The sequence below is a fragment of the Apodemus sylvaticus genome, chromosome 2 (genome assembly GCF_947179515.1).
Source record: "Apodemus sylvaticus chromosome 2, mApoSyl1.1, whole genome shotgun sequence".
Classification (NCBI taxonomy): domain Eukaryota; kingdom Metazoa; phylum Chordata; class Mammalia; order Rodentia; family Muridae; genus Apodemus; species Apodemus sylvaticus.
The window spans coordinates 166,566,729-166,584,835 of record NC_067473.1 but is presented as its reverse complement, the minus strand read 5'-3'; the positions used below and the strand labels follow the sequence as shown (position 1 = coordinate 166,584,835).

The 18,107-nt window shown below is 35.9% G+C and overlaps 2 protein-coding genes across 27 annotated transcripts in view; both read left to right on the top strand.

Annotated features, from left to right (window-relative positions):
• LOC127679301 (killer cell lectin-like receptor 5) overlaps positions 1 to 18,107 on the top strand; it is a 403,713-nt gene that overhangs the window by 116,823 nt on the left and 268,783 nt on the right. The gene's annotated exons all lie outside the window — the stretch shown is intronic.
• Positions 6,133 to 18,107, top strand: part of LOC127679308 (killer cell lectin-like receptor 4) — a 47,905-nt gene continuing 35,930 nt past the window's right edge. For both annotated transcript variants that reach the window (XM_052175077.1, XM_052175076.1), the window contains exons 1-6: positions 6,133 to 6,222; positions 7,778 to 7,941; positions 9,265 to 9,354; positions 10,226 to 10,447; positions 12,917 to 13,059; positions 14,872 to 14,975. In XM_052175077.1, coding sequence (XP_052031037.1) covers positions 7,830 to 7,941; positions 9,265 to 9,354; positions 10,226 to 10,447; positions 12,917 to 13,059; positions 14,872 to 14,975 — 671 coding nt within the window. In that variant the 5' untranslated portion in view covers positions 6,133 to 6,222; positions 7,778 to 7,829. The remainder of the gene's footprint in view (positions 6,223 to 7,777; positions 7,942 to 9,264; positions 9,355 to 10,225; positions 10,448 to 12,916; positions 13,060 to 14,871; positions 14,976 to 18,107) is intronic.

The following is an 18,107-nucleotide window of genomic DNA, read 5'->3' as shown; positions in this document are numbered from 1 at the left end:
CCTTAGTGGTAGAGAATGTGCATGCTGTAATTAGAGGTGCCAGAGAAAGTTCTTACCCATGAAGTTTCCCTTGTCTGAGAAAGCAGTAAAAAATTAACGGGGGAGGGGCTTGTGAAGGTGGTGATGTGAAGAGAGAAGAGAGTAGTGATTAAATAAATAAATTATTGTAAAAAAAAGAAAAATAGATAATTCAGAGCTATTGAGCAGGTCAGAAAAAAAGTTCTTCTGTGGTCTTTGCTTTGAGTCTTTGCTTAAATTCTCATCCTATATTCCTTTAACATTCAGTGGTAACAAATAAAAGAAACCATTCCTTTCTAAGTTTATTTGATTCAGTGTCCACATCGAGACAGAGTGCTAGGATAAGGAAGATACCCAAAAATCAATGGATATGACCTTAACTATGACTCACTACATTGGGAATACTTGAAAAGGCCCCTGAGGGCCATTTCTAGTGAACAAGTAACCTTTCAACAACATATATAAGAGTTTATTAGTTCTGCACATGCTATATTGTTAGCAACAGCTGAGTTACAATGCAGAGCGGAAGACCCCCTTACTTGCTTGGACCTCACATTGGTGTCTCAACACTTGGAGTAGTTCCCCAATGTTTTTCTCTCAGTCATAGTGCTGACAACACAGTCATTGTTTGGTATACACAGCTGGGTCACTCAGTAGTCCCAGTGTGGTACAGAAAACCTTCAGGACTCCTAGAGAACAGCTGTTCTTTAGCCTATGATAGAAGTATAGAAATGCTAACTGTAACATCAGCCAACACCTTAACGTCTAAGTTATGGTGAATTGAAATGAAAACAAATCATAAAAAATGTCTTTCTACTAAAAAGCCACTGGGACGTTAAATTTGGGTTCTGTTAATCAAAACTGGGTTCTATGGAAGAGTAGTTATAGGGAATATGGCTATGCAATATTATTGTCAGGACTATGAATGATAGCTGAGATTATTTGAAAATTGTGTAATTGGACTCCTATATCTTTACTTAAAGTGAGTGAGAGTTGTTTGCTACAAAAGGCTAAGGTATAAGTTGAATCACAGATAGGCATGATGCTTCTAATTGTAGAAAATGCATGTTTATTAGATAATGAACTGGCATAAAACTTCTCATCAAAACATGAAAAATAAATACACAATCAGAAGTAAAAGACAGATACATGGTCTGGATATGGTAGATCATCCTGTAATCCCAGAAGTCACAAGTTAAAGGGGGTAAGTTCAAGTGTTTCAGGAATGGCTCAGCTACATATTCATCCTGGGCAATGCTGAGCTCTATCAGACCATGCATCAGGAAAGAGAAATTCGCTTAAATGAAATAATGCCTTATGGAGGATAATCTGAGCCTGCAGACACCTCCATGGATGCATTGGAGTTCAATTAGACTGTACCCTGAAATATGACACTTCAAAAACAGGGACTGAAGAAGCAGAGGTGTTAGTCACAGATTGCTAGCTAACTGTCTTCCCGAAAATTGAGTTGTATCATTGTGTATTGAGGAGCCCAGATATCCACAGGCAACCCTTATGTGGGTCCCTTTTATCATACTTACTATATTCCTGAATCATCTTCCTCATTTCCTCTCTTCCTGATTGAGCCCATTAAGGACTATGTTGGTAGTCAGTTAGGAGAGAGTAGTAAAACAGGTGAGATTATAAATGCACATGATGGATATAAGCATAGGAAATCTGAAAATAGAGCTGTTTTGGGTTCTTAAGACTTGTGAAGTTTACCGTATATCATGGTTGTAAAAGTTCTACCTGAAGAGATACAAGCACCTAGAGGTTAGGATGAGTCAGTTCTCCCAGTGTAGCAAGTAATCAGTCCATCCTTTCCTGTGGGCAGGTGACTACTCCAGGTGTCTCTCACCTCAGCTTGGGACAGGAAGAGCAGCTTGCAGCTGTACAGTGGTAGCAGTGAGGTCTGAGGGTCTGTCTGCAAGGTTTGAATGTGGAATTTGGATTGTGTCTATCTCAACATAAAGGAATCGGCAGTTGTGGTTTCACAAACAAAGGCTTTATAGCAAAGCAGCCACAAATGTGTGTGTGAGTGTGTGTGTGTGTATGTGTGTGTATGTGTATTTGTGTGCATTTATGTATGTTTTTGTTGTTTGTTTTTTCACAAACATGAATTTAAAGACAAAACTCAAGAAAACAAAAATTTCTTCAAGTTTTTCACCTCACTGTTTTATTACCTGTTCATGTCAGTTTGGTTCTTCCTATTTTATGATGCTCTTTGGTCAAAGAAAGAAAACTGGTGACTGGAGAATCAATCAATTGCATTCCTTCTGTAGTCACTACATCTTTCAATGCTACTTGTGCTCCTTAACAGTTTACATTTTTCTATGAATTCAGAGCTCAATTGTACAGAGATTAGAGGGAGCTGATGCTCTTTGGGCATGCTCCTGTCTCTGAACATATAAACAAACAAGCAAACAAACAAACAAGCAAACAAAAAACACCCACTCTGTGCTTAGGTTCATTTAACTACCCTACTCCATAATCAAGTGCACCTATAGGCCCATCAACTCCTGAAAAATCTATGGTCACAGTAATGAACTCTTGAGTTCTTTCCCACAGTCTTTGCAAGATAGTAGAGGAGGCAAACAACATGCAGAAAGCACAGAGAAGTGTGCCCTGTGCCTGTGGTGAACCTTTGTGGTAAAGATGACACCCTCTAAACAGAGATAAGGATGCAAGAAGTTCTCAGCACACTTAATATTTTGTTGTGCAGTGAGACATAAACCTCCCAGATGAGGGAGGAATGTGGGTTTTCTAGAGCAGCAATGGCTCAGGTCTGTAGATGTGTCAGTTTCTCACTTTAGCTCATGGACCCTCCCTTCTCTGTCCTTCCAAACACCTGCACTGTTAGAAAATCTAGCCTGTTTGTGTCTTGAAAAAGCTTCTGGAGGCTAAAATGCTCAAAAAATAAAGAAAGAACATTATCCATTTTCCAGATTATGATTTAAAACATTATTTGAAGCTTCATGTGGTGATTCATACCTTTAATACCAGCATTTGGGAAACAGACTCAGGTGGTATCTATGATTTTGTGGTCAACAAGGTGTCTTAATTGAGTTTCAGGCCAGTGCTAAATAGTGAAACCCTGTCTCAGATACAACAAAACAAAAATCTATTTGTGTATCTTAAACCTTCATAGCAACCTTATAAAGAAATGGCTGTTCTAAATTTGTGGTCAAAGAATTTGGGAATGATGGAACTTAGAAGAAGTCACAAGAGTCTGGATTGGTGTTTCCAGTCTTGACTAACCTGCTATCAGATTCATGCTTTGTGGAAAGCTAAAACCCAGGCCCTTCTATGTGCTCATTGTATTTATACACTATGCATGAATTAATGATGTATTTGGAGCATAGGCCCAGGGTTAGTTATACAGTGACCTTAAGTAAGTAAGCAAGCTGATTTCTTCAGAGTCTTCCTGTGGAAAGCTGAGACAGTACAAGCATCTCCCTGCACAGAAACACTGTGACCACTTTCTTAAACATTGCTGCTTCACCATCCCGTTTCCCAAGTCTTTGTGTGTGTGTACGTTTGAGTGAGTGTGTGTGTGTGTGTGTGTGTGTGTGTGTAGTTTAGAAGTAGAGGGATTCCGCCAGGGCAAGTGGATAGATACAAAAGATGCTAGTTGGCAGTATTATGGAATCATCCACACTGCACCCATCGAACTTTTCTTACATTGTTGAGATGATTGAAAATCTGTCATCTATCTCAGTGAACCTCAGGTGCATGCAAATGGCAAACTTGAGTGGTGAGTCATAAATATTTGGGTTAAAGTATCAAAAATTGGATTTTGGAGTATCTCACTAGGTAAAAGCACTGGCCACATAGCCTGATGACATCCCTCATTTTTTTCATTGAATTCTCTGTAAAAGAAAAGAACTCACCCCTAAAGTTGTTCACTGACCACCATGTGTATCGTATGGCATGTATGCACTCAACACCATCCCCCCACACACACAACATGAAATACTAATGATCAATATAAAAGTTCTTCTCTTGTGTCTATAAAATGAAAAATTTAAGGGGACAGACCATGGTCATATAAGAAGCAGGCAGCACTGTCTATTGGTAAGCACATGAGTGGATTAGAAAACATTGGGGATAGAGTGAAAGAAAGAACTAAAGAAGCCCCTGAGAAGTGATAATTGAACTCTGGATTGAATTTTGTAATGGAGCAGAGAATCTGCTATACCTCTGACCTACTCTATTAGGTATCAGGCTTGTCAGTGTATCTTCAGTTCCTCTCTCTTCTATTCTTGAGCCATCCATCATTTCCCAGTGCTTGGTTAATCACTGTCTCTTGATTTGAAGAAAAATTTAATTTGTTTTCAACAAAAACAAGCCAGCCAGTTGGAAAAGCTACAATCAAATGAACATAAAGTTTAGTGAGAGTTGTGAACATATAAAAAGTGTGAGCTCATAACAACAGACTATCGAAGTCAAATTCAAATAATTTTTAACTCCACTTTATTGTTATTGTTATCATCACTGTTTCTTTTACTATCATTGTTATTTGTATTATTATTGTTGTTGTTATTATTACTGTGTTGTATGAGGTGAAGACATTGTACATTTTCTACCCTGAACTGTACCCTCAATCCCAACGAAGTGTCTAAAGTATTCAACATGTGAAGCATCACTAGAACGTGCAATCTCACTAGCAATGTTGGCACATCAAGAGTTTTCAATGAAGGCCTACTGATGCAAAAACCAACTTTCTCCTTAAAAGGAATAAAAGATAGTATATTCTGGAAACATTTTGAGTTACCACAATTATATGTTCCAATTTAGAAGTAGTTTCATAAAGTTTTAAAGTTTTAAAGAATGTAGAAAGTCATAATTCAAGACAATTTTATTATATATTGGTGGGTACATCAGAGCTGTGATTGTAGCAACATACCTTTTCTATAGGTCATCAGAAGGTATTTTAAGCTGTCAGGTGAGTGGATGTTAGTAGTCGAATATGTTCCTAGATTTCATTAAGTTTTAATCTATTAATCATAGGATGTTACTTCTGACATAGATTGCTTAAAGGGCTAGAGAGAGCCTCTGGTAAGATAATTAGTCCATAGACCCACATCATGACAATGACCTCACTTTTCTATAGTCTATAGCTTAAATCAGCCCACTGAAACACCTTCTTTTCAGGAATTCTCATTATATATATATATATATATATATATATATATATATATATATATATATATATATATACATATATACATATATATGGCTTTAAACATCTTGAGATCATTACATATAAAATGAAGAACTGCTAATTATTTATGAGAAGAATTACTATCAGAAACATGGAGTAAATTGGTGTAGTGGTATACAGTTGTAATGCTAAGGCAGAAAAGAGTGAGGTCAGAGGATTATAACTATGAGAGCAGCTTGTTGTCCATAGCAAGATACAACTATCTCAAAACAAAAACAATAACAACATTAATAACAACCACAACCACAAACTCAACAACAAACAAACAAAAAACAAAACACCAGAAGAAAACCAAACTGAGGCATGTGTCTGTAGCTCAGGGAAAGAGTATTTTCTGAGCATGCTCATTGTCTTAGATTTGATATCTCAGCACCATGAAAATATCAAGAGTAAACCACTCCATATGGAATGACATCAATGTTCACAGTCTATATTATCTATGCTTAAAAAGGCTAGAAGAGTGTAAAGGAAGACTTTACCAGTTGAATTGTAAATGTTTTAAAGGAATTTCTAATATATACTTAGATGCAATTAGCATGATTCAAAATCAAGAAGTAAATATAATAAATAGAAGCATAAGAGAAAATTTTAAACAGTCAATTAAAAAATTGTGAGCAGAGGAGCTTTAATCACTCTTTTTCATAGTAGTTTTGTTAAAGACACTGGTTTTATTTTCTCTGAAGGAGTGTTCATCTTCTCCATCTTCAAATATCATTTATGGACATTTCTTTTGCAGCATCTGTCAAAATATTTTGCTTCTTTCCTTTGCTCTCAGACTCAGCTTTCAAAAGTGATTTCCTCTTTTCGCTTTGGTCAAGAGGAGGGGCAGAAAACAATGAGGTTGAATATCACTTGGAGGAAATTTAGTTCTGCCATTCTTCTTGGAGCCTCTTAGGGGATACAGACCAGCAAAGGCCAACATTTCCCCCAATTGGGTCATCCATTCCTTCTACCAGCATCACTTCAGGGTAGAGACACAGGTAACAAAACCTGCTTTTATTGTTTCTCTATCAAATGATCGAATATACTCTAGAGAATTTCAGATGGTGTGACACTAGAGTGGGATTGATGTGGAAGCCCTGTTGCTTGTGTAAGACCAGGTTAAATTTGGAAGAATATGAAAACTCTTATTCTGCACTGGTGATTTTCTTTTGGAGTATGCTGGGACTTGTGTGCTAAGAAATTAAAGTAGAGGAATCTATAGAGTTTATGACTCTTTAACTGGGTTAAATGTTATATATCACATCTGAAAGATGGGTTAGTGTGGAAATGTACTTGCTATAGATAATGGACCGAGTTTGATCCATGAAACTCAAAGGAAGGTCGAGTGGGAAAATTCACTTTGTAAAATTGTCTTCTGAACACATGCACCTCAGCTTGGTCACACCCATCCCAAGATTCCAACAATTTCAAAAAGAATTCTGTAATTGAAAGATTCTTCTTTTGTCAAGAAATAAGACAAAAGATGAATCACTTCAGAAAACACCATAAATTAAATAAGTAAAAAAGAATGCTAGAACATGTGCAGCTTGCTGGCTCTCAGCTCAGTTATTAATGTCAGGTAATGTCAGTTAAAAGTGTTTACTGTTTACTAATACATTGATATCTATTATCAGATGCACAGTGACAAAATTTATTTTCATGTAACTTCGTCTTGCAACAATATGTATGAGTATGTTATATGTGACATGACTATGTAAATGGAACAATTTGAGACTGAAATTTCATATTGTATCCTCTATGCCTTTCTGTGTTGCGCCCATACCCTGGTAAAGTTCCCTTTCAACTTTCCTTGTTGGCGCAGTTACTAAAGAAACCAAATCATTTCTTAAGACTTTGAGCCAGGAGCCTCAGATGAGGGATACTATTCAGTATTACCTTTCTGGGCCTTAAATATTCCACTCAGTAGAATCCTTTCTGGTTGAATCCACTTACCTAGTCCAAGCATGGAGAAGGATGTGCAGAATGTGGCTGAGAAGAGAGATTGTACATCTTAGCTGATTGGGGCCTAAACCCAAGAGATATTTATATGTCTTCGAATACCTGCAGTAGTGTCTGGGAAACCCTGAGAGTCATGTGTTAAAAAAAGACTGAAATATCATTTATTATTTATTTTTTTATCAAAATGTGTAAAGAATTTTAAAGCAACATTTTTATTTATTCCTAAATCTTTGACTCTTTGTTATTTGGATAGATCATTTAAAAGTTTTTCAATGAATTTCAGTGTTACCACTTTTATCTAACATTTTAATGTTCTGAATATTTTAAACAAAAAGTCTGTGTCAATATTATAATGCCTTAGTACAAAAATGTAAATTCTTTCCATATTTCCTAGAATTGCTGTTACCATTACAAACATAAGCAATTTAAATGCAAATCAGCAAAGGGTTCTCACCTGTAATGGAAATCTATGTCAGTCTATGTCAGGGTGTTTGGATCATTGAGTGAGTTAGTCAAACCCCACCCTTTCCCGACCCTCTGTATTATCATATCCAGGTACCTTCCTACAGGTGGGCATTTTAACTTTTTCTTTAGGAATTACTCAAGGACATATTTTAACAGAGAACATACTCTACATACTCCCAAGATGAGTGAGCAGGAGGTCATTTTCTCAACTGTGAGATTTCATAAGTCTTCAGGGCTGCAGAACCCGGTGAGACTTGCGGAGACCCAGGGGCCAAGAAAAGCTGGCCCCAGAGGTAAGTGTTTTAAGAGCCTAAAATCACCTTTTAAAATGTATTTTAAATTTTTAATAATTTAAAAATATCATACTGGCTTTTATTGAAAAATCTGAAAAAGTATAATGTTCCATATCATCTGGGCTTGGTTATGCCCAAGGGTGAGAGGGAAGAAAAGGGTATTAGTTGGAGGGTAATTGTGTACAAAATTCTTCAAAACTAAGTTTAGAAAAGAAAGCAATCATGTTTAAGATAAAAAACAGAAAGAAAAATATAACCTTACTTCTACCTTTTAGATGCTTGCTGGTAAGGGAATAAATAAGATTGGGGTGAGTAGAACAATGGGAATCTATAAGAAAAAAATCTACAGAATCAAGAAGTGAGAAAATATTAGGAGTTTTTTTTATTACTTAGTCAAGAAGTCTAAAACCTTTAAAACTAAGAAAAAGGATTTTAATTGTCATAAATATCCAAACTTTTGGTGCAACTAAGCAAACACAGTTTTTCATCAGAAGTGGAAGTTTCCTTCTGAGAAAAAAGTTTCAAATGAAGCAAGAGGGGATGAGAGGATTAGTGTTTGTGGGAATGAGTAAACCCAGTATGAGTTTCTGAAAATATCAAAGAATAATTGTGTTTATTAAGGAAAATGAGAAAATTTCAATTTATATACTTTATAGTTACTCTGTACACACTGCCACACCTGTGCCCCAAGCTGAGATCTTCTTTTTTGATATAGTGGTAATCAGAGGCATGAATTTCAGATTCCAAATGCCTTAGATACACCAAAATATTTAGCATTATATGAGCAATTTCAAACTTACAGGGAAAAAGAGATAGCTGGCTTATAGGCCCTTTCAAGGATAGGGATATATACAAATCAGGTCCAAAACAGAAATAGTTTCCCTACCAGTTCTCACCAACATCCATCCCTGTTTCCTTCCTCTCCATCCTTAGTTATCTTTCTTTGTGAACTGTATACACCAGTTTGGTTACTTGTACTTGGACTGGGTCTATGCCTCCAGCGCTTTCTGTAGAATGTACTTTTGTTCCTGTAGAACTGGATCAGGTCACATGCCGGTCATCGAGCTCCTTCTAGGCTAAGTTAGGAGAATTCACAATACAAGGCCAATGCTTTGTTAAAACTTTTGTGAGACTTCACACCTGTAGGATTTCTAGAGTATGTACATTTTTAGGTAGATTCTACAACTTTGAGTGTACAATTTTAGTCAATTCATAATAGACTTGTGCAAAAATTTCCCTTGTTTCAATGATACATAAATTGTAATTAGTATCGAGATGTGGCCTATTAATGGGAATTTTCTTGCTTTGTTTTGCTGATTTAAGTGTGTTCAGTCCCCTGGAAACTCATTATGATAGCTCTCGGAATCCTCTTTTCCCTTCGACTGGTAATTTTTACAATGTTGGTGACAAACAGTGAGTAATTGTGAAACACCTTCTTTGACCTTCTGCCTAACGAATAACTTTAGTTATCAACTATGCATTTACACACTCTGTCCATTGTCCTGTCAATGATTACAGGATGAGCCAGAATCTCTGGAAATTAATTTTTTTTCCTGACACACTACAGTGTCCTGTTCTCTTACATACATTGTCTGTTAGCTCTGGGGCTATTGGGAACTGCCCTGTTCTTTATCATTCTTGGTAATGTTCCTTGTGTAGACTTGCTCATAGTCTGCCTTCTGAGCTCAGATGGTGTTGGATATTATGTAAATATTTTGTGAGAAACATCTGTGCAAAGTATCACGATGACCTTCTTTTCCTTTGTTTTCAATGTATATTGAGGTCATAGTTAAATAAAAAAGAATTTATCTGTACAGAGACATTAAACATTAAACTTTATTGGATTCCTTCACATATCACTTACAGGATGTGTTTTACTATTGTTATATATGTAGATATGCAGCTTTACATATGCTCCAATAAGTATTTTGCCATTTCTTAATTATTTTTATTTCAAATTTTCATGGTGTGTTCAGTATTCACTGAATATTTTACTTAGATATTTATCTGGAAATATGTGCTATAAAAATGAAGTAATTGAATGTTACCTCTTCCATAATTTTATTCAGCTCTATTATTTATTTTACACTCAACTTTCTTATAGAGAAAAACTGTTGTATCTATTTCTATAGTGAGTTAATTGAAGTGCCAATTTACAAATGGTAAAGTACCAATGAAAGAAATGATATTTGTTAACCATCAATATGAAGTTTTTTCTTTAATATTAAATTTCAATATTTAGTCCTTATGAGCATTTTGATGTTATGTGTATTACTAATTTTAGTTTTTCAGTATAGTCAAGAAAAACATGAACTGCAGGAATCTCTAATCAACCTCCACCATAACTGCAGCATCATGCAAAATGACATCGACTTAAAGGAAGAACTTCTGAGAAATAAATTTATAGAGTGTAATGCAGTCAATGAATTTCTGGAATCCCTTAACAAAGAACAAAACATATGGTACAGCAAAACCAAGACTGTTTTAAATTCCTCACACCACACAGGTATGCAGTGGGGGAGGACCATGAATACAGAACTGCATTATTATTTATTGTTCTTTTTTTTCCCTCAGAAAGCTTTGAAGTTCAACCAGCAGCTTAAGATGCTGGTAAATTGTTTGGGGGTTCCTTTTCTCATGTAGGGACATAGAAACCCAGCAATCCCTACTTGGATTAGAAGAATATCATAGTTTCTAAAAATTAGTGTCTGTTTTACACTCTGATTGATCCCTGGAGATAGAACTAGACCTCAATACACCTCAGAATTTTGATTGTTTTAGTCTATGAGAAAATCTTTCTCCACCTTTGTTGCTGACAGAACAAGGAACTTTGTAGTAAAAATGTAATATAACATATATTTTCTAACATGGACTTACAGCACTTGCATGGATATAATTATAAATGTAATTGTTTGTGTGTATATGTGTGTATATGTGTGTATTTGTTTGTTTGTGTTTTCCATCTGATTTGTTTTGAGAAAGTTGGCCAGTAGTAGGATGTGACAATTCTCATTATATAAGGACTAATTTTGTTAAAACTTCTACAGTATAAAATATGTGACAGGAAAAAAAAAACACTCCAAAATATTAAACTATTCCAGACCCATGGAATAGGTTTTGTATCATTATTTTAAAATAACTTCATTATCTGTAAAGGGTAGCATAATTATTTAATCAATATGATTATGGTGTTGAGGAAGGAAGATAATAATTTTCAGGAGAATCTGGATAGTCTGGACAATTCCAGGCCTGACTGAGTTACACATTTATACCTCTTCACAGAAAAACGAAGGTTAGAGATAATCTTTGATAATGGAGCATGGACATTCCCAGCACCTCACTAGACAAAATATTCATATTGATGTGATCTTTCTGCACATACTGTATACATTTTAATGTATTCAACTTGAAAGATTTTGGTATGTGGTCACATTACTGAAAGCATCAACGTGATCAGGAGAACAGGTTTTCAACATCAAAACCTCCCTCATATGTCTCTCATTTTTCTTTTCTTCTTTTTTTTAATTTAAATTATTATTTATTTTACACTCCAGATTTTACCCATCCCAGTACATCCTCTGACTATTCCACATGCCAAACCTCCTGCCTCCAATCTCCATGAGAATGTCCCCACCCTACCTTCCATACCTCACCCTATCAAATCTCCTCACTCCCTGGGGCTTCCAGTCTCTTGAGGGTTGGGTGTATCTTCTCTGATTGAACCCAGACCCGACAGTCTTCTATTGTATATGTGCTGGGGGGCATCATATCAGCTGGTATATATGCCAGGTTGGTGATCTAGTGTCTGAGAGATCTCGGTGGTACAAGTTAATTGAGATTGCTGGTCCTCCTACAGGATCACCCTCCTCCTCAGCTTCTTCTAGCTTTTCCCTAATTTAACCACAGGGGTCAGCAGTAGCTATTCGTTGGTTGGGAGTAAATATCTGCATCTGACTATTTCAGCTGCTTGCTGGATCTTTTGGGGGGCAGTCATGATAGGCCCCTTTTTATGAATACTCCACAGTCTAAGTAATAGTGTCAGGCCTTGAAAATTTCTCTTGAGCTTGATCCCAATTTGGGCCTGTTACTGGACCTTTTTGTCTACTGAAGGGATCAACAAAATCAAGAGAACAGAGTATCAACATCAAAACCTCTGTTGTATGTCTCTTAGTTTTTTTAAATTAAGAGTATTTAACTCAGACCAAGGCACAAGGCTAAGTGCACAGTAGTATGTGGACCAGTGTGGACACAATGCATTACTGCAGATCTAGAATTCTGTCATCAGTTTGACTGACTCTGAGTAGCAAGTGCTCATTGCCTTCTCTCTGGGCCCTCACAAGCATTTGCTTCATAGAACTAGGATGTTTTAGAACCCTGATTCAAAAGGATTCATAAAGTGGGATCCTAGACCTGGTGTGTTCCATTTTGCACACCATCCTTAAATTCAGTGAGATTCATCACACAGGACTGAATCATCATCTTGTGTTTGGTTTGAGACACAATATCATTCTGTGGCCCAGGATGACTTAGGACTCACTATATATCCAAGCCTGGTATGAAAGTCACCACCTGGCCTAGGCTGGCCTCCAACTGGCAGTGGTTTTTCTGCCTCTCTCTTTGGAGTGCTCTAATTATAGGCATAACTCATCATGCTAGGCTGATTTATTTCTCTTTATAGGATAACAATTTTCTTTTGTGTGTTATGTTCTACATTTTCTTTATTGATTCATCCATGATTGACCCAGGAAATATTTCTATATATCTATGTTATTGAGAATGTTTTATAGAACATGGGGGTGCAGGGATCTCTGGGCATCATCAAATCTCAATTTCTGGGCCATGTGACATTTTACTGTTTTTTTTTTTTTTTTTTTTTTTTTTTTTTTTTTTTTAGCCACAGGCTTAATAAATACATTGTTCTGATAACAGAATACCAGAAAATTATACGTTTAACCATTTACCTTCTCTGTTATAGGCATCAAAGTTGAAGTACACTGGTTCTGCTATGGAATAAATTGTTATTATTTCATCATGAACAGAAAAACATGGGGTAGATGTAAACAAACCTGCCAGAATTCCAGCTTATCCCTTCTGAAGATAGATGATGAGCTTGAACTGGTACTGCAGACATTTACTTTCCCCTTTTTTCTTTCAGACTCTGTCTCTAGCCCTGAATAATGGGATACTTAATCCAGGTCTTTTTTAACATTTGTATATCATTTTCCTGTAACGTGAACAAAACTGTTAAGTGGAGATTTGTTTCTATAGAAATAGGGAAATTAGCTGGGCCCTGTGTTGTCTGTAAAAGTAGCTGAGTTATGTGCCTGTCTGCAAAATAGGATGATATGAGAAATGTGGAATTACATGGCATAACCAGTTAGCCCCAGGGTGATTTTCCAGAAACTATCCATAATCAATGCTGCAAAGTATTCTTAGGTTGTGTAAAAAGATGTCCATCTTTACAAATGACTATTTAAAAGATAACATTTCCAATAGTACATATAAAAAAATTCATGACACAAAACACCCAGAAAACCAGGAATGCCTTGAAAAGATCTAACTTAAGAATAATAGGAATAGAAGAAATTAAAGACTCCCAGCTACAAGCCCACAAATATTTTCAGCAAAATCATAGAAGAAAACATTTCCAACCTAAAAAAGAGGTGCTGATAAATATATAAGAAGCTTTTAGAACACTAACTAGACTGCACCAGAACAAAAAATACTCACACCATATAATAATCAAAATACAAAATGTACAGAGCAAAGAAAGAATATTCAAAGCAGCAAGGGAAAATGGCAGGTACATACAAAGCAGAACTACCAGAATTGTACCCAACTTCTCAATAGAGACTCCAAAAGTTAAAGGGGGCTGGCCTGATATCTTGAATCCTTTGACACACCATAAATGACAATGTATACTACTATACTCAGTAAAAATGTCAGTCATCATAGATGTACAAAAGAAGATATTTCAAGACAAATTCAAATTCAATCAATATCTATCCAAAAATCCAGCTCTAGAGAAAATACTAGAAGGAAAAATCCAATATAACAGAGTAACTACATCCAGGAAAATGCAGGAGATAAGTAAATCCATACCAGCAAAATGAGGAAAGCACACAGAAACACACACACACACACACACACACACACACACATATACATACACACACACACACACACAGAGAGAGAGAGAGAGAGAGAGATGCTACCACCACTAACACAATTAAATGTAAATCCATTCATATTTTAAAATATAATTACACACTTAATTAGACATTATGCCACTCATGTGTCATATGTAAAATACACTAAATACTAGCAAATATCTCCCCATCTACTCCTCAGTTCTGTCACTTCTAGATACTCTTTGGAGCATGGACCTTAATGCACATGATTTTACAAAGCAATTTTCATCTTTATAAATTATATTTGAAGACAGGGCATTATTTCCCATATGAACAATTTCTATATGCTTATGACTTATTCCAGAATTCATCTTTGGATAATTTCATAGAACATCAGAAGTTCTTTAATGATCAAAAAAATTTTATGGGCATTGAGCAGGAAGATTGTGAGTTCAAGGACAGCCTTTGTTACATAGTGAGACTTGGTCTAAGAAACAGTCAAAAATCATGTCATGAACCCACTATCTCAGGACACCAGAAGGTTTTATTTTAAATAACTTACTGAACTAACACAGTTTTGATTTAAATGTGCTACTTGTAGGAAGCCACTTTAGAAAGTGAACACAGAAATAGAAACCAATTATCCTTCCACAGGAGTGGGGAGAAAATGAACACAGTGGGACTGAGAAGTGTGAGGACAGGACAACAAAGAATTATACAGGAATGCCGGGAACTTTTCCTGCTGTTCTTCTCTATTCAGGCAGAGATTTCATCATTAGGTTTGTTCTTTTTTTTACAGAAGTTCCTTCAGCTCCATGTTCCTTCAAACAGTTACTGGATTGGATTGTCATATGATAATAGGAAAAATGATTGGGCATGGATTGACAGTGGTCCGTCTAAACTGTGAGTTTTTAGAACCCTTCAGACTCTGACACTGGTGTGGGAATTGGGAGGATTTTGTGCAAAGGCTTTTCTCTCATTTCACAGGGCTCTCCTCATTTTCTATGGAGCTCATGTGTAAGGACAAGTTGCATAAGGCAGAGTCTGAACAAGTGTTACAGAGGGAAGATGTATTATCTAGGAGATGACCAAAAGTGGCTTAATATTGCTTATATCTCAGGACTGTGTCTTCTAAGTTTCAAAGGCACTAGAAAGTAAACAACTTGAGAAAGTGTGATGATCATGACTGATAGAGTGAGAGTCTCAGACATTCATATGACATTTTTATTCTTGTTAGCTTACATAATTATTGATTACTTAAAATATAAGAGCATGTTCATCTATATCTATATCTATATCTATATCTATATCATCTATATCTATATCTATCTATATGTTTATATCTATCTATATCTATATCTATATCTATATCTATATATTTATATCTATCTATATCTATATCTATATCTATATCTATATCTATATCTATATCTATATCTATATCTATATCTATATCTATATCTATATCTATATCTATATCTATGTATGCCTACTTTCCATCTCCAGGTGTTGTGTTTTGTAGACTCCAAGTTTTATGTTTATACATGATCTGGTAGAAAGCTCTTAACTGATTATCCTTATTAATAATATTTGTTTTTCTTGAATATCTCACATTTATAAAATAAAATATGATCATACCATCCCAGTCTATTCTAAAGGCTACCTCTGAATTAGCTCTAACATGTGCCATGCTAACTCATGTTTTTGTAATTAAGGTGCATGGTTATAGGAGCACTGGAGCAGAGAAACCCACCATTCACAAAAGAATGGATCTCTTCTTTCCTTTCCAGCATCTGTCACCTAAGAAAAAATGATTACTTAAGATGTAAAAGTTTGTGCCCATCTTTGCAGAAATCATCTTGTTCAGAGCCTGCATGTAACAGCTTTTTTTCTTCTCTAATTCTTACATTTTTTTTTCTATATCGTCTTTGATACTGTTCCCTGAGTCTTGCCGGTGGTATGGAGGGGGAAAGTTGATGTAGATGTCTCCTTTAGGGCTGAGCACAAATTGCTTCTCCTAAGCATTTTGACCAATTTCTGCCTCTCTGCACTGACTTGTACACAATGTTAAAGAAGTTTCTTTAATGGAGGTTGAAAGAAGCCAAGGTTTAGGCCATAACTATAAATGGTAAGAATGCGACTTTACCCCTAACTACTTAGCAGAGTGATTGTAGCAAATTCCAACCTAGGGCCTGTGACAACCCCAATCTTGGGCTTTTGATCTAGATTACAACACCAAACATGTTTTCCCTTGTGGTAAAGGCCAGAGATCCAATAAGAAAGTGTCTATTTATCCTAGAACAATGGTAATACTGGGCACATCTGCAGCAGGTCAACATTGCAGGATGCAGTGTCCAGTGCAGGATGCAGTGACCAGTGGAGGATAAGATTATTCATAAATTTTCTCCCCTGTAGCCTGCAAAACACCTAGTAACCCTTAGAAAGCCAGCCCAGGGGAAGATATTTCCTTATTGCTTTGAGTTTAATTAATCTACATCTTGATGTGATGTCAACATATGGAATATCTTCAGAAATAGGGACTTAGCATACAGTTATGAAGGGTAACCAAAGACAGTAGCAATAGCCTGTGCTACATGGGAGACCTTTACTGTCTTTCTGACCAGTAAGTAATACCTCTGGAAGAATCTTATGCTTTGTATTTGGTTTTCTTTTAAAAACACATATCTTCTGGAATTGTAACTCTTCTTTAAAGTTAAATTTGTATTTATTTATTTATTTAGTTAGTTATATGTTATTTAATAATTTTTTACAGCCCAGTCTTTATCCCACTCCCAGTCTGCCTTCTGATTGCTCTTCATCTAATATGTCTTCCCACAGTCTCCACGAGGATGCCCCCACCCCCACTAGCCCCACCTCACCAGTTGGGTCCTCTCATCTTTTAGGGTTAGGTCCATCTTACCTGGTCAGTGGCACAGTGTCTAAGAGATCTGCTGGGGTGGGGGGGTCGAGATTTGCTGATACTGCTGGTCTTCCTAGGGATTAGGCCTCATCCTCAGCTTCTTCCAGCTTTTCCCTAATTCAACCACAGAGGTCGGTGGCTTCTGTCCATTGATTGGCTGTAAGTATCTGTACCCTACTCTTTCAACTGCTTGTTGATTTTTATTTTTTAATTATGTTTTTCATAGAATATATTTTGATCAGTTTCTGTCCCCACTAAATAATCCTTGTCCCTTCCCACCTTCCTACCCACTCACTTTCAAGTTACTTCTCTCTCTCCCCAAAACAAAAACAACAAAAACCAAAAAAGGTAAAATAAAATCAATCAACCAAGGAAACAAAAACCTAATAAGAAAAAAATTTCCCCCAAACAAACAAACAAACATACAAACACACCACATACCAAAAAAAAAAAAAAAAAAAAAAGACCAAACCAAACCAAAAATATGGAGTGTATATGTATATTGTGTTGGTCAACTATAAGCTTACTAATTCTTGGTTTCCTTAAGACCTTCTACACATTCTTAGTTTTGTTTAACCCATCTTTTATTTTCTCCTGTCATCATTCAGTACTCATCTACCTTTGTTCTTGAATCCTCAGAATAGCTCTTTTGCCTTCATACCATTTTTTTTTTAGCATTTTTTGGCTGATATTTGATTTTCTTTTACAAATACAAATTTTAAGAAATCACCTCATAATTCAGTTTTTCTGTTAATAACTTTCCTAGTTATTTTTATATTAAGCTGCTTTTCATATAATTTAAAACTAAATTTAACTTTTTATTATTTTGTTGCTATTTTGAGTTAGGGATTCATCTTACCCAAGCTGTCCTTGAACTCCTGATCCTCATGTTTCCATTTCTCTGGTGCTGGGACTATAGACAGGGGTGTCTGGTTGTCTATTATCACTTGAAAGATGCTCATTATGCTTATTTTACATGTGCTTGTTTTTTAATCCAATTGTCCAAGAAGAAAGGAGGAGTGGCCCCTTGTCTTTTTATGATTTTTATGCACCGTTTCTGTTTTGTGTTTTTTTTTTCATCTTGTCATTTATTTTGTGGCATTCACTGAGTTTCC